The sequence below is a fragment of the Gouania willdenowi genome, chromosome 5 (genome assembly GCF_900634775.1).
Source record: "Gouania willdenowi chromosome 5, fGouWil2.1, whole genome shotgun sequence".
NCBI classification, from domain to species: Eukaryota; Metazoa; Chordata; class Actinopteri; order Blenniiformes; family Gobiesocidae; genus Gouania; species Gouania willdenowi.
In genome coordinates, this window is record NC_041048.1 from 10,656,593 (window position 1) to 10,673,106 (window position 16,514).

At 36.2% G+C, this 16,514-nt stretch overlaps 1 protein-coding gene across 1 annotated transcript in view; it reads right to left on the bottom strand.

Moving 5' to 3' along the window:
• cdh22 (cadherin 22) overlaps positions 1-16,514 on the bottom strand; it is a 230,293-nt gene that overhangs the window by 93,671 nt on the left and 120,108 nt on the right. Inside the window, exon 2 of the mRNA XM_028447030.1 lies at positions 6,675-7,497. Within this exon, the coding sequence (XP_028302831.1) occupies positions 6,675-6,902 (228 nt within the window). The 5' untranslated portion in view covers positions 6,903-7,497. The remainder of the gene's footprint in view (positions 1-6,674; positions 7,498-16,514) is intronic.

Sequence of the window (16,514 nt, forward strand, 5' to 3'; positions counted from 1 at the left end):
GCTGGCTATCTTCTCCCCCTTACCACCCAGCCACGTCTCTTACACCCCTGCCTAAGGAGTAGGAATGTGCGATATTTTATCGGTAAGAATTTGTCACCCCACGATATAAACGATATATTCTCGTGTCGGAAATTAGCGAGAGTCACGGGCCATTTGTCCCTCAATTTAGCCAAGAATGCCCCTAAAAGCCTTGTATCAGAGGCCAAAACTACCCCTGTTTGTTGTCAACTTATTATTCTCTGGAGCGGAACGCTGTTCACGGCAGCTCCGTAGCGAAGCCTCCGCGGTAGCGGTGTGCACCACCGCCGCTTCCGCTCCTCAACCCTCACACACCCACAGACTATGTTACGGCTACCTGAAGCTGCCGAGCTGCGATACATCATGGACCGCTATTTGGTTAAGACCAGACAACCATCCAACAAAGTGAACCAGTTCGAGTTCCTCCGTCAGATCCACCCAAAGTTCCACAAACACGGGGACAGATATGAACCTGTAGCAATGATTATGAACTGGAAACTCAACTAAAGCTAACTATGCTAAGCTAACCCACCGACACACAGACTGAGCTAAGAGCTAACGCTAACCACTCCATATAAATAATAGACCAAGTAAAAAGTACACGTCTTGCTGTCATAAAGCCACAGATTTGTTTATGATCAGATTTAACACTTGTATGGAAGGATAAAAGTTAAACATGTCACACATTGTGTGAAATAAATGTTAGCATAAATACTAATGTCACTATTCATTCGTCCCAACTTGTGAAACGTGATATTTTTGAATTATATTTCACGTGTTCACAGACAAAGCTGGTCCCATTAGACTAATGTAACTATTGAGATTATTACACCTAAATATACTGAATGATTAAATCATCAGCTTGATCTGGTTTAATTTTAGGAAATCAGTTATTTATCAACCAAAACTTTATGTAACTCATAAGATAAATGAAACAAGATTCAGCAACAGTAAAAACACTGATGGAGTTATTTTTGCTTTTCATGTGCTTTTAATTTTTTTTTAGAAAATAATATCATTTTAAGTGAGGAATAAAATGAATTACTTACAATAACACTAATAAAGTCATCTACATGCACTGATATATTCCATAAAATATCAGCTCATGAGCTCTTTCAGTCTATTGTATCCTTTTTTAATGTGTCTAGTGGTGATTTATTCAGATTTCTTTGTGTTTGTAAGGAACCTGTTTACACTGTAAGTTGGGAAATATTTTATTTATTTAAAAAATGTTATTTATCGTGATGGCTATCGTGATAAATACCAGAAATTATCGGGATCATATTTTTAGTCCATATCGCTCATCCCTACTAAGGGGTGTAGGAGACTATCAATGATCTGTTCAGGTTAAATGAGCAGTGGTTGAACCTGCTACTTTTTGTTTTAACTTGATGGTGAACTTGAGGCTTTCTGCAAAGCTAATGCTAATGAGCTAACGCTACCACCGATTGGTTCCTTGTATCGATACAATTTTATATTGATTAATGCCATCCTGAACGCCAACTTGCCGTGCACAGATCAATGTAGTTGGATCGTAGGAATATAAATTGATTCATCGATTTACTGGATGAATCGTTACACCCTTATACACAATATATCGTTCCCCCCTTTAATAAATCTGATTTATTTGGCAAAAAAAGTGAACGCTTGTAGTCAGAATGAGTATATTTATCAGGTTGTGCTGAGTTGGTTGAAATTAATCCACTCAAAAGCTCATTGCAATTATCCAGCACCCAGCCCAACTGCTGAGCTTTAATCCTTGGTTGTTAAAATTAAAATGTTGATAGCACAAATCCAGCCAAAGTCATCTGTTTGTGAAAGCAGACGCTACACATGAGCAATCACATCCACACACATCATTATTAACACTGATGGCAGCCGCCCTATACCCCAAGTAACATGGAAAGTAGTTACTTTAGCTAATTTCTCTAATAAAACCGTCTCTCTTCCCATTCCTGCTGTGTCACTCAGGTCTGCTCCTTAAGCATTTTTATATATCAGTCTCACTGCCTTCCCTCCCTGGCAACAAATCCAGCAATGAATCATGAGGCAGTGAATGATTTCTCAGAGTCTCCCATTTGCAGCCTACCTCTTCCTTTATTATATTTTTTCATGTATCACAGTACTTCATCCTGGCATTCTTTCCCTCAAGCAGGAGACATACAGCACGTTGTTAGTATTGCCAGCAGGGACACATCACAGTCACAAGTGTACAGAAATACTGCTCCGAGAACAATTTCTTCTGTAACACCTTCGCTATATACCGAGAAACCTCCATTCAATTATCTGCCGAGGAAAATCAATATCTATGTAAAATTAGCTGCTCAATTACCATGTCTAGAATAGAAACAAGGGGATTACATGATTGATGTGAGTGAGTCACTGCTCAGATCACGTCTGATGTCAGCCAATCGAAATCCTGCAGGCTGTCCACTCTCATCAATGCAAAAAGGTGCATTTGGGAAACAGTCGACGAATGAGGAAGAGAAAACTAAATGAAAAGATTAACGGTTCACTGAATTTTGTATTTTTTTTTAGTACATTTCTGTCTGTAATATCAGTAATTTTACTTGTACTTAAAGGGCCCAGATCATGCTATTTATCACCCATCTCCATTTGTTCTAGGAACCCCAAAAACATAGTATTTGAGGTTTATTTTCCCAAACTCGCCTGTTTTCCAGAGTTTTAGCCTCTGAAAAGTCACTTTCTAAGCAACTCTACACAAACAGGCTGATTTGTGGCCTACTTATGCATATTCATGAGTGGGTGTGCCTATAAACGGGATGCTGACGTAGGGGTAGAGGACGGCCCGCCCTCGTCCCACCCACTCCGTAGCTGAGCTCATGCTGCTTTATAAACATGAGACAAAGCGTGGGGGCGGGGCGTTCACCGGTACAAACATAGACTGTAGATAATACATACATAGTGCGCGAAGGACGCTGACATGCTCACCTTCGTGGGCGTGTCTGTTTACATGTCAATCACGGCAGAGAGCTTCCTGGAGGCGTGGCTTCTCCAGCTCAGTGGAGAACGCATCATCAAATTGGAGCGAGGTGTTTGGGCTCACCCTGCAGTAAGTAAGGAGCAAATCACCCTCAAACTAATGATTTGGGGAATCAATGAAAAAAACACTTTGGGCATGTGTATGAAGCCCTAATAGCACTTTATGATGTTTAAAGCACAGAAAAGACCATTTAGTTTAACATGGGCCCTTTAAGTACGTTTTAAAATAAGTAATTTGTTACATTTCTACACCCAACCGTTACTGAGTAACCCTTGTGCACTCTTAAATGTACATACACGTGTACACCTTGTATACACAAAATGGTCCGTCTCATAAAGAAAAATGCACTCCATTTTTTTTTTTATCTTTACTTTCACCACATCAGATCTTTTCATCCACTTCAGACCTATCCATAGATAAAACATTTATTATAACTTTCAAACCCTTTTTATGTTTGAATGAACTTTTTTTTATGATAACTTCTATTTTTTTTCAGTAGGAAAAACACTAAATATACAATATTTCCAAAATGAATACATTACAGCCTTGACCATGTCATTAATTGATAGCAGAATTGAATTTAATGCATTATTATTTTTGGCACAAGGACAGTTTTAAAGATGTACACCTTGTATATTTTGCAAGATAAGAAATCCAGGCCTTACCTGAAATTTCTTTAAAGTTTGTGCAATGGTCTCTGGTTGGTAGGGGGTCATTACACCAAAAACATATTTCCCTTCATTTTGAAGGTAGAGGCTTTCATCTGTTAGGTATTAAATTAAAAATCATTATGATATGCCATGATTACAGTAAATGAAAACTATGTGGATACAATGGGAGTCAATGAGGCAATTTTGGTCAAAAGGTTACTCAGTGTCAGTATGATGCATATCTTTGTTTCTATACACTTCCAATACACAGGACTTTATAATTTAGCAAATAAAAATAATGTCACACAACTTGAGAAAAATGACCAGAATATTGAGAGGCAAACAAATAAAAACACCCAAATTGTCAGTTTTGGTCACTAAGATGCTCCGATGGTTAAAATTACCAATGGACACTGAAATACTAAATAAAATGAAATGACCAGACAACGATCAAATGCATCACATCGTAGTCGACCAACCAGAATAAACGTAATGCACCGCACTAAAACTTCTCCAAAAAATTTTATAACTTACGAGACGAAATGAACTTTCAGTCACTGCATTATTATATATATATATATATATATATAATTACATAATACAGTATATTATATATACTGTATATATATATATCAATGAATTATGTCTCCTTTAAGTAGAGTACTAGATATTACAAAGGGAAGGATCATAAGTTTATATTTCCTCCTACTCCTTTTCGAACATACATGTACATGCTTCGTGTGCAGGATTTTTCCATTTATTATCTCTTTTTTTTGTTTGGTCTTTGATTTTTGATTTTTGTCATTATTTTCTCATTGTGGTAAATACACTGCTGTTGTGTTCTTGTTTGAAAATAAAAATGAAATTGATCAATCAACAACAAAAAAGGTCCTTGCAGAGGAATTCTAAAAACTAGAGACTCACTATAATAATGCTGTTCTGTGCCTGCTAGAAAGTGAATGCATTTTTTAAAAATTAGGTATTAAGCAAAACAATGTTAATCTTTGACACACAGTTGGAACACTGCGTTGAAAAAACACAGACGGCAGATAATTACCGAATGTGAGGAATCTGTTTTATGCATATAAATCGTGTCTGGATTAGGAGATAAGAACAATTAAATACTAACAGCTTATGCAGCTTGTTTATGCTTGCTGTCAAATACGGCAATGAAGTTCTGGGGAAAAAAATGAGAAGCGTAAAGGTCAGTGTTTGACAGCAACTTTCTCCTCAGTCGAAGCATTTGCCTTTAGACTGAATGTTTTTGGCACATGTTTGAGAGTGAGGTCAGAACTTTAGGTTTATAGAAAAAGTTAAGGTTACTGAGTTTCTGAAAAACTTTAGGAAACCTTAAAAATGATATCCGGAGTTTCTGAGAAATCTGTTTATGTATGATTCTTTTGAAATGCGAAAAAATACCTAACTGGTCTTTTACTATGGTCTACTGCCGGTGGTCATTCATATACATTAATGTTTATAAGTCCCTCCTTCTTCCTACAGACCCCTATACAAATGTAAACGATCGTCGAGTGCGCCCAGCCAATAGGCTTCAACTTCCTGTTTTTGAGACTGTCAATCAAAGTGAATGCAGAACTGTGCACAGAAACAAGGCCACACGACACAACAGTAAACAGGTAAATATGATTTTGGCTCTTACCTGACCCATATACCTATATTAATGCGACCCAATGTGACTTTGTTATGTTCCACGAAGCGGGTGCAGAAAAGTAGAGGCGTGGATTCTGGTAGATTGGCAGAGGCAGTGGGAGAAAGTGGAGCTGTTTAGGGCGGGACATCGAGACGTTTCTCAAAAACTCCGAATATCAGCTTTAAAGGTGCAGTCTGCAACTCATATAAAAGTGACTTTTTGTCATATTTGTTGAAGCTGTCACTATGTAAGGACAGCTTCACATCAAACTAGTGGTTTGTGTGAATTCCGATAAATATTTGTAAAACTATACTGCATAAGTCACAAAAGCCATGCAGCGGCACTGTTTTTGGCTGCGCGCTATTCTCCCCCAGTACTTAAGTCAGTCACAGTGCGTCTTCATCCCAGTCACGCACTCTGGGTGGAGCAGCCCTGAAATGTGGGCGTTCCCATTCAAATCTGGCCTTGCGCGTATTCTTCCGTCTGCTAAAGTCCTTTTCCTCTTACGCACTTCTGAACATGGAATAAGTGCAGCGCCCTGAGAAGGTGAAACATTGTTTTGCACTAGAAATATGGACTTAGTTACAATTGAAGCCACACACACTCATAATATCACAGAAGAGACTCACAGACAGAATCTATCCAACGAGACTGTCATGGCCTTGTGGGGGGTCACACAAGCACGCCAAAGGATTGACCATCAGCATTTCTAATATGTTCACATTTACCAGTTCTGAACGGGTCAAAATGTGTTACATTCAATTATATTTTACCCGTGCCATCGACTCCTTGTCCTGGAAGACGTAAGAGCAGCGTCGCGGAGCTGATCAGCTGTGAGCCGCGGTGCGTGCGTAAGCTGCTGCAGCAGCGGTAAATGAAACTCTGACAGACTGATGAAACATTTTGAACACTGTGTATAACGTACAGCCACTGTTTTAACACACTACAAGAGTACATAAGTGAAACATTGATGATGACGACTAATGCGTGCTGATCATTTCTGAATGCTGAATGTAAGAAGTTAATAAAATCAGGCTTTCCACACAAATTAATGTTAATGTGGCGTTAAAATGAGGGGGAAAATAGAGATTTTAACTGTGGTTCAGAAAAACCACAGTTAAAACCTGTTGCATTGTTTATCAACAAAGGCGTTTCAAATTAAAAGTGAACTATAATTTTCACGAATTTCAAGCATTACGAAAACTCCATGTTCCGTGATTTCTAGACAGCACAAAAAAAAATGGCCCAGTCCATGATGTTATTAAGCATTGAAGAAAGTCTTCAAGTGATAACCAAGGTACTGTTTGTCCTTTTCTGTGGTCAACAATATTGGAGGCTGTGACTTTTTTCTTACCTTTCCAACGTATAGAGGTTCTGTGCCAGTGTATTCCTCTACGACAAAGAACTGGTTCCACACCCATCCCCTCTTTACTCTTTCAATGGATGAAGGTCCTTGGTCTTGTTTACTCCTTTGAGATGTTGTAGAATTAGTCCTCGAAGCCTCACACCAGGCCAACGTGAACAAAGTAAGAGTCAAAGTTGCGAAAAATGTCCACGCTCCGGTTTTCCAAAAACGACTCATTGTGATTTTAAAAATCAAACCAAAAGGAAAAAGGAACTTTTAGTCTACATTAAGTATAAAAATACTTGTATAAGAAAATATGTAGTTTTTATATAAAATATAACTTCTGCACAGTACACTCAAAAGGTTGTTGGGGAATGACTTGAAAGTGAATCCATAGGATGGCACAGCAATGTGAAGCTATCTGCTGAATATAGGGTAGGTCATGGGGCATATTGGATTTGTACCACATGGAGAGTCTTTGCTCAGGATGTAACATGGTCAGGAATTTTGATTCTTCATAGCATCCACCATTAGAGTGTGTCTCCTTCTTCTAATAACAAAACCACAAGATGAAAAACAAACTGACTTTCAAAAATGTCCTTTAAAGCTTCATGAATTAAAAATGAAAATCACTGATTCTGGTTCACACTCAGAACCTTCAGAGGGCGTTGTGTCAGAGACCTAGACCTAGGACCTAAAGCAGAAAATGGACGAGGAGACTTTAGTTGATCTCTGAGGGCTTTTCGTTGCAGAACAATCCATTTGAAAAATTTCAACAGTCCAACGGGAGCTCCTTTAATCCTTCCATTCCTGCAGAAAAGTCTGGGCAAACCTGTGTGAGATATACAAAAGTTACATTAGTCATAAAATAGTTTATACAAAACACTCACAGTATTTGCATTTATAATAGGACTGCACGATTATGGCCAAAACGGTAATCAGAATTATTTTGATCAATATTGTAATCCCGATTGTAATCACAATTACTTACCATGTTAATAATTTACACTACTTTTAAACAAACAATGTGTACAGTTTACAGTGCCAACTTATGCTTTTAGAAAACAATTATACTAAAAACATCATTTGAATTTAAAATGTAACAAAGGCTAACTGAATAAATAAATTATTACAGAGTGCAGAGCTCGTATTTTAAATGTAAATATAAAAAAAAAAAAAAAAAAATGTAAATATTGCCGACAATCAGGTTAATTAATCATGAGAACAAAAATTGTGATCACAATAATAATAATAATAATATATCAACCAATTGCTTGTTTGTGTAAAAAATGTAAGTATTCTGAAGTAAATGATTCTTGCTACTGTATATTAAAATAACTAATCAATATAAAAATATGGCAAATTTCGATAATATATATTTTTCTTAATTATTCTTTCAATTTTTTGTTACAAAAAATCTACGATGCAAACAAAATTAATGCACACTCAGTATATATGTAAATATTTCAAAGAACATTGTTTTGTGTAGCGCGCATAACATTGTTATATATATATATAAAAATATATATATATATATATATATACATATATATATTTTTTTTACACACATAAATACACATTTACACACGTGTATATATATATATATATATATATATATATATATATATACACATATTTAATTCTACTGAAATGTTTAAAAAAACAAAAAAAAAGGTTCCCATAATTGGGCTCACATGAACCATTTTTAGTGAAATGCTACCATAATATTACACTCAACCTATATTGCTGAATTTTTGTTTCATACTGTTGGGGAAATGAGAGACCTGCATGATTTATATTTCACTCTGACCTTTGTTAAAGACATCAAGGAAATCATAAACATGTCAAAAAATCAAACAAAATTTTTTTAATAAAAATAGGAAGATAAATAACCTGTTTTTTTCCATTATTTATGTTTACATTTCATTTTATTTATTTAGTACATATTAAAACAATTTAAAATAAAGGCAAACAAACTAACACTTATAAAATCACAAGACAAGACATCTTTGATTAATGAGGAAAACGAATAGTGTATATGAACAAACAAACAGTCAACCCCTATTACAAGTTATGAAAATAACAGAATTCCACTTAGATTATGTTGTTATACTTTTTCTAGCAGCACATGTTGCTGAGCAGTCATACCCTTTGTTCTATGTGGATGTACAAATATTCTGACAGTGATTCTAGTTTCCAACCCAAATTCTAACGCTCTGAGAACAATTGCATTGAGGGAACACAAATTAGATGAAAGTATTAATCATTTAATTTTATCAGATGAAGGAACGCCCACTGATACCAAAGACAAACAGCAGATGGATGGAGCAGCAGACAGGGGCCTTATAGTGAAAAACTACACGCCACACTGAGCATCAAGGTTGTCGGGGCAGAGCCACACAGATGACTAAAATGAAGAAAGCAATAGACAGGAGAGAGAAAGTGTTGACAAATGCAATGAGTCAAACACTAAAAGAGGGGATGTTACAGACGGGGGAATTATGAGCGTGAACGCATGCATGATTAATGTTTCCATCGAAACGTTCACAACAAAAGTAGGTAAAACAACGAGGGGAAAAATTATTACAGCAACCGTATCTGTGCCGCTCATAACGGACAATTTCCACGCGAGCTGAAGAAAAATAGTGGGGTTTTATTTAACCAGTAGGTGGTGTAACTTATTGTTATTCTGCTTGCTGGAAGAGGACTTCTTATCTCCTTTTCTTTCCTCCACAGTGCCCATGGACAGTAGCAAGCTGAGAGCTTCAGGAAATAATTCCTCCTTAGACTGTTGGTCAAGGCAAGGTCCGTGATATTAGAAAAGCAACGGCTGTAGGCTGTCCAATCTCCAGAGTACACAGCTCAGGTACAACAGAGGAACAGCCTTTGGTCACTTTAACACAGCTCAGGTTCATCATAGTGAGCACCTAAAGCAGAGCTAGACAACTTATCAAAGCAGGGCCACAATAATGTGTTTGATCGAAGGGCTACATGATCAACATTCATGTCAGCACTTAGAATAATGAGCGATCTGAGCAATAAGACAGGAAAGTTTTTATAGTAATTTTGTGTGTTTTTCTCTCAATTTGTGTACGTTTGTTGTTGCCTTGCTTGTTGTGGGGCATTTTGTGCATTTATGTTGTCCTTTTGTGTATTTTTTCCAGTAAAATATATGTTTTTTGGAGTCATATTGAACAATTGTGCTGTCATTTTGCGTTTTTTTATTTATTTATTTTTTTTGGAGTATTGCTGCTGTTGTTTTGCATTTTTGTGAGTACTGCGGGTATGCAGAGTAATTTTTTGTGTTTTTCTTGTCTTTTGGTGTACTTTTGTTGTCATTTTCTGTAATGAGTATATTTGTGTATTACTGTTGCTGTTTTTGGAGTATTTTCTGTGTTTTTCTCTTGTCTTATACTGTAATTTCCTGCAATGTTGTAATTATTTGTATTTGTTTAATGTATTCTTGCATTTATTTTGTGTATTTTTTGTCATTTTGTAGATTTAATTTGGGGGCCGCATAAAATCAGATATTTATGTGATCTGATAATATCATTGAAGTCTTTTTAATTTGAGGTTCAAACAGAGAAAGTTCAATAAAAGGGAGAAAATGAAACATTGCAGTTCCTCTACGGCTAAGCTTGCATTAAAAAAACAAGCAAGCAACAATAATCTTCAATAACATCTTTATTACGTAGTTCATAGCTCAACAAAATATGACCTTTGCTTGTCCGTTAACACTCTTTATCCACTAAACAGAAGCCAAAAGGTCACATATGACCACAGCCAAATGTAGAAGTCAACTGTGCATTTATGTGACACCAATGGAACAGAGCGCTATAGTTGACCATAGGAGCAACTTAGGGTTTAGTGTCTTGCCGAAGGACACTTCAACAGATAAACTGTTGACATGGGCAGGGTTGGACTGGGATGACATATCTGCCCTTGCATTTTTTTATCTAGACCAGAAAACCACAACATGATCAGCGACACCATGTAGAAGTCGTTATTTAGTCAGTGATCCTCAACATGTGGCTCTCTCTGTCTTCATTTTAAAGAGTAAGTACACCCCTGCTATTTTCTGACCTGCCACTAGGAGGGAAATTCTAAAAATGCCTTGATTAGGGGCGTTACTGTTGTTGCAGTAAGACACGCCCACTCTGTGCGCGGGGAAAGTCGGTAATACACACAATGTCTGTACAGACACACACACACACATCGAGAGTGCATCAGCTGAAATTTGTCACTACAACCACAGGCACACACAATCATGACGTGAAGCTCACGTACAGCCTTACAGACACCACTCAGGGTTAAACAGCCCTGCTCTCCCATCACCTCCACACACACACAGCAATACAACGAACACACATGTCCGCGCAGAGACAGACGGGAATACACACACACAACATAGATGTGTCTGTTTAGACCATATTCTGCTCTTTATAGAAGCACTGAGTCAAAAACACCAACACAGAAATGCTCACATTATGAGACTTCCTTAGTGAGGCTGTCAATCAGTGTCCATGAGGGCTGTGATTGGAGGAAACCCTCCTCCCAGCTTTTATAGGAGGGGCGGGACCAACAGAGAAAGTTGATGACGCAAGGGAATCTGAAAGAATCCATTTCAGCCAATAGCAAAATTCAGTTGTAATAGCCTGCGTTCAACCCTTAGAGACCAGTATATCGAACATTTTACAGCAAAATACGCAAAATTAAAATATTTTTACTAAAATGTGAAGAGTGGGACTCGGATCAATCAACAGCACTACATAGCAACCAAATACACATGTATTCAGCATAAAAAAGTTGGTTTGATATGTAGTTTTCAAAGTCTTATTCCCCCAAAAAACCTTAAATGGGGGACACTTTATAACCCCTTTTTCCCTATGCAACTTCCTTTGCCCCTTTTTTCAGACTTTAGCTATATTTTGCAAATAAATGTACATTTTTTCCTATTTTTTGTCTATTTTTGCAAGTTCTTTTTGATACTTTTATTTTATTGCAGTTTTTTTTTTTTATTTTATTGGTCACTTTTCATCCAAATAAGCTAACTTTTGCCAAATAAATACCACCCGTTTCCTTTTTTCCCTCATTTTTGCCCTTTTTCACTATTGTTTGCTACATTTTGCTCATTAAATCTACACTTTGTCATTGCATGCCACCTGGTTCCTCTTTATTTGCCCATTTTTTGGCCACTCCTGACTGCTTTTGGCACAACTTAGTCACTTTGCACTCTTTTCTTGCCACTTTTGAACCATTTTTGGCCACCTGTTACCATGTCTGCCTCCACTCGCTCGTCAGATGGCCAGTCAACCCCTGGATTTGGAATCAAACCCCCAACATCTCAATGAGAAGACAAGCCCTCTGTCACTATCTTTAAGCCACGGACGTCCAACAACAGCTAGAGTAAAACCACACCACTAAAAACTAAAAGTCAATATGAATATATTAATCACAAATGAATTTGGTTGGACAGTAGGAGACATTTATTTTGATTATAAGATAGGATGGCATTGGCTGTGCATTCCCTCACTGCACTGTGCAACGCTTTGCCTGAAATCTATTCAAAATGGCTGTTCGCAGCATTTTTAGGTTTCCCCTCTAAGAGTATTTTCCCCTGTGTCTAATGATAATCAATCCTTACTGACAGGCAGAGGAGAAGACATCATACACTATTATTATCAGTCTTTGCAGAGGCAAAAATGGATTATGGTTATTGAGGACTGGTTTCCACCCACTGTCACTTCTACAGAGTGACTTTCAGCACATGGGTAATCCAGGTTTTTCTAATATATGCATTATGTATCGATGCTTCTTGAGACTAAGGAACCTATTCATATTATTTGTGATATTTATTCAAAGAGAAACTGACAAATCAACCATTTGTTCACATTTATTAGACACTGGGTGGGTAACGTGTCTTGCCTAAAAATGATTTCCCTTTAACCCAGTGGTTCCCAACATTTTTTGGATCGTGATCCCATTTTTATATCAAAACTTTCTGGTGACCCCAGAGACATTTTTTTTTTTTAACTCTACAATTAGTTTTTGACCATTTTTGTTACACCGTGTTAAAATACTACAGATAAGCCAGAATGAGATTGTGTGGTGTTTTAATTTGAAAAATGAAAATAATATATATATATATATATATACACACACACACAAGTAAAAACACCACTTTAACCCTTTCTAACTCCTGAGCAAATTCCTACAGCTTTAGTCAAATTAAATTAAATTAAAAAAATACTTTTTTATTGTCATTTGAAATCAAAATTAACACCAACTTCACAGTAAACACAATTTGGGGGGAAATGCCACAATAATTACATAGGGTTAGGGTACATTTTTTCTAGTGTCCAGTGCAGACGTGCAACTGGCGGCCCCCAAATTAAACACAAAATGACAAAAACTCAACAACAAACTAAAATAATCAAAATCACTCCAAAAACACAGGATCATTAAAAAAAAAAAAAAAAAAACCCTGAAATCAATAAAACTACAAAAATAGAAAAAATAAAAGCCATTAAGAAAAATATTTGTTGGACAGGCATTTTTTGTTAAATTCTCATTTTCCCATGTTTTTACATTTAAAAAAGTAATGGTACCATTTATTTTTAAATGTGCGACTAATTACAATCATAAAATCATACCTATTATGTGTTGGAATGAATGTCTTTTGAAAGATTGATTTCAGACATTTTAATGACAATTAAGGCCTTATTTTTAGATTCATTCATTTATTGCCTTTTAAGACTTTAAGGATCTGAGGAGACCCTGGAATTACCTTTATAAAAGTAGATATAAAAAGTCTACACAAACATCATTTTAAGAGTTCATACTCGTCCGAATGCTGCACTTTAATCCTGAAGTCTAAAAGCATTAGTTATTGGGGTTGTATTATGTTCTGTGTAAATGTTTTTATTATTTTCTATTATTATTGCCTCTCACCTTGCGAAAGTTTCCTCTGAAAAATGATGACAAAGAGAGAGAAGGAATGAGGCAGGCATGGGGATAAAATCGGACTTATTTTGATAATAGTCAAGATTTTTATTGAAACAGAAATTACATTCTTAAAAAAAAAAAAGAGTAAGTAGGTGTATATGCTTGGGGATTGACTCTTTGAGAAAGCACACAATAAATGTAATTTTCCAAAATTCAATAATGAATATAATATTGCACCTTCCAAGTCATAACTTTGGCCAATTAGTTTAAAGCATTGCTGCACTGTACACTTGAAGAGAAATTAAAGTTTAGAAAAAAGAAATCCCATGAATGTTCAATTTTTCATTTTGTCAACATTTAAATGACAGCGAGTGAGAAAAACAAAACTGAATAAATAATGTAAATGCTTGCTTTAAAGTTTCCAATTCAATCTGTTTTGGGCTGTGAAAGAAAGAAACACGCTGTTTATTCCTGGTAGCCTCCAAGGCACACAGGAGCGCAAACACAAGTGAAATGTAAGGATGGAGTTCATTCTGCACCACCATACTCAAGAGAGGCTAAAAGCACAGCAAACAATTTGGATTTCTTAGATCATTTGTAATTGGACCAAAGACTTTTCTGCTGGCACCAGTGGCCTAGATGGTGCTCTGCAAACTGAGCTATTTGTTAGACATCCGTGCCTTGACTAATGTGAATGAGTTCACTGAATCCCAACCTGAACCTCCTTCTGTTCAGCTTTGATACTCCTATTAAACGCACAACAGCATTTGCTTACAGTTACGTAACTCTAATGCATTGTGGAGAAAAATGTAGACTTCATGTTCATGTACCGGTACTCTGATAATGTCAGAAGTTTATACTTCAATGTGCCGACTGACAGTACGTCAATTACTGTTCTTCCTCAAGGGTGTTTCTCTAGTTTCATTTCCTTTGGCTCAGTGCGTGTCCAGCTCACTTGTACTGGGGTGACCAAGGTCGTACAGAGAGAGACTGTGGGGTGGCAACTGTCAATAGTTTTCTGGCGTGGTGAGGGTAGACATTGAGTTTTGGTACAGTAAAAGGAAAAAAAAAAAAAGCGAAACATGAATTATATGTTTACATTAGCAGATTTCTATAGTATATTCGGCAATTAATCACAATATTTCGCCGCACGATCAACATATTGATCCAAAATCGCATTTTTAATTATGTTTTTAAGTGACCAAAAAAAAAAAAAAAGATTTGATTGCGCTAACCATGCATTAGCACGTAAACGCCAGCCACTAGGTATCAGTGATAGACATCAGATCTTGTTAAACTACCTCATAAAACATACTGATTACTTTTATATATGAATGTAGTTACTTTATTTGACAGTTTGATAAACAAACCACTTGTTTTTTATATTGGTGCTTGAATTACAGATAGTTACCATTTACTTGTTCTCGCAGGTTTAAAAAAATAAATAAATAAATAAAAATACATTGTATTTCATGCCATTTTGTAATTGTAAAGGTGAAATTTGTAATTATTTGATTTCATGATATATCATAACGTCTATCGTATTGTTTAGTATTGTGACATGCAAAATTCGCAAATCATATTGTATTGTCAGATTATTGACAATGCACATCTTAATATATATATATATATATATATATATAAATTTAATTTTATATAAACAAAAAACCTTATCTGATAAAATAGTAGAATTTTTAAAAATGCAAATACAAAAACTATGAACTATAGTATATCGTAAAAAATTCAAGCTGGTGCCTTTTCATAATTTTTCAGTTCTTCCGTAATAAAAACTAAAAAAGCTCACCAAATTTCATATAGATTCGTACAAAACTTTTTTGAAATGCCGTATCTGAAAAACCTCCTTTGGAATTACTGTATCTACAGAACCTTCCAGATCATTTCCAAAATCTGACTTGTTCTTCCTATTGACAGTATCTATCAGCTCACCAAATTTTATTTAAATACGTTCAGTTGGACGGACGGAGAGAAACTCCGCTAAAAACATTACCTTTTTGGCGGAGGTAATAATGAGCAACATAACAATGGAACATTTACTAGAGTACACAATTAAAATGTAACTTTTTTTTTTGACTAATTTAACTTCAGGTGAAATGTACATTGTTGTTGTTGCGTTTTTTCCTACTTTGTAACAGACACGTGAACGCAGCACAGCCAGAGATTACACCTGTACAGACGGTGTATTGACAGCTGTTGGGATTTTAACCTTGTATATATCTGTATAATATTTGTACATTTCTATATTTTTATTTTTATTATTTTTTTTCTACTGTAATATGTGCAATTGTACTTAATCCAAATTTAATTAACAGTCTTTTTCATGTTTATTCTTTTTATTCGTAGTATTCCTTGAGCCTCTGTAATGCAAGTAATTTTCTTCCTGGGATAATAAAGTATTTCTGATTCTGATTTTATTTTAATTTTTTTCTAATTCTGATAGACACACTCCTGGCCCCTCCCCCTTTTGGCTATGCCACTGCTTTGGGTAGAAAGCCAGAGTAAATTAAAGTTGTTCTTGATGATGATGAAATCATCTTGTTTGCAGCCCCTTTTGAATCTCTGTCTGCTCTTTATCTCTTCACGCTCTCCTCTATTCTGCAGTCCAGCGCTATTGGCAACCATCGTGCAGCCATTCGTGACCTATTAGGGATCTGGATTGATTCTAGAGCAGAGCTGCAGCCTCTCATCAGTGGGCATGCTCGGAGCGAGCCCTATGACAGCTGGCAGCAGAAAGACGACAGCCAGGCAAGACTGATCACTGCAATTGATAGCCATAAGGCCAGCGACCATCAGACAGCCCTCTGCGTGGATGTGACACACACTTGTCTATGCAAACACACATTAACAAAAAAAAAAAAAAAAAACGTGCAGGCATGTGCAAAAAAT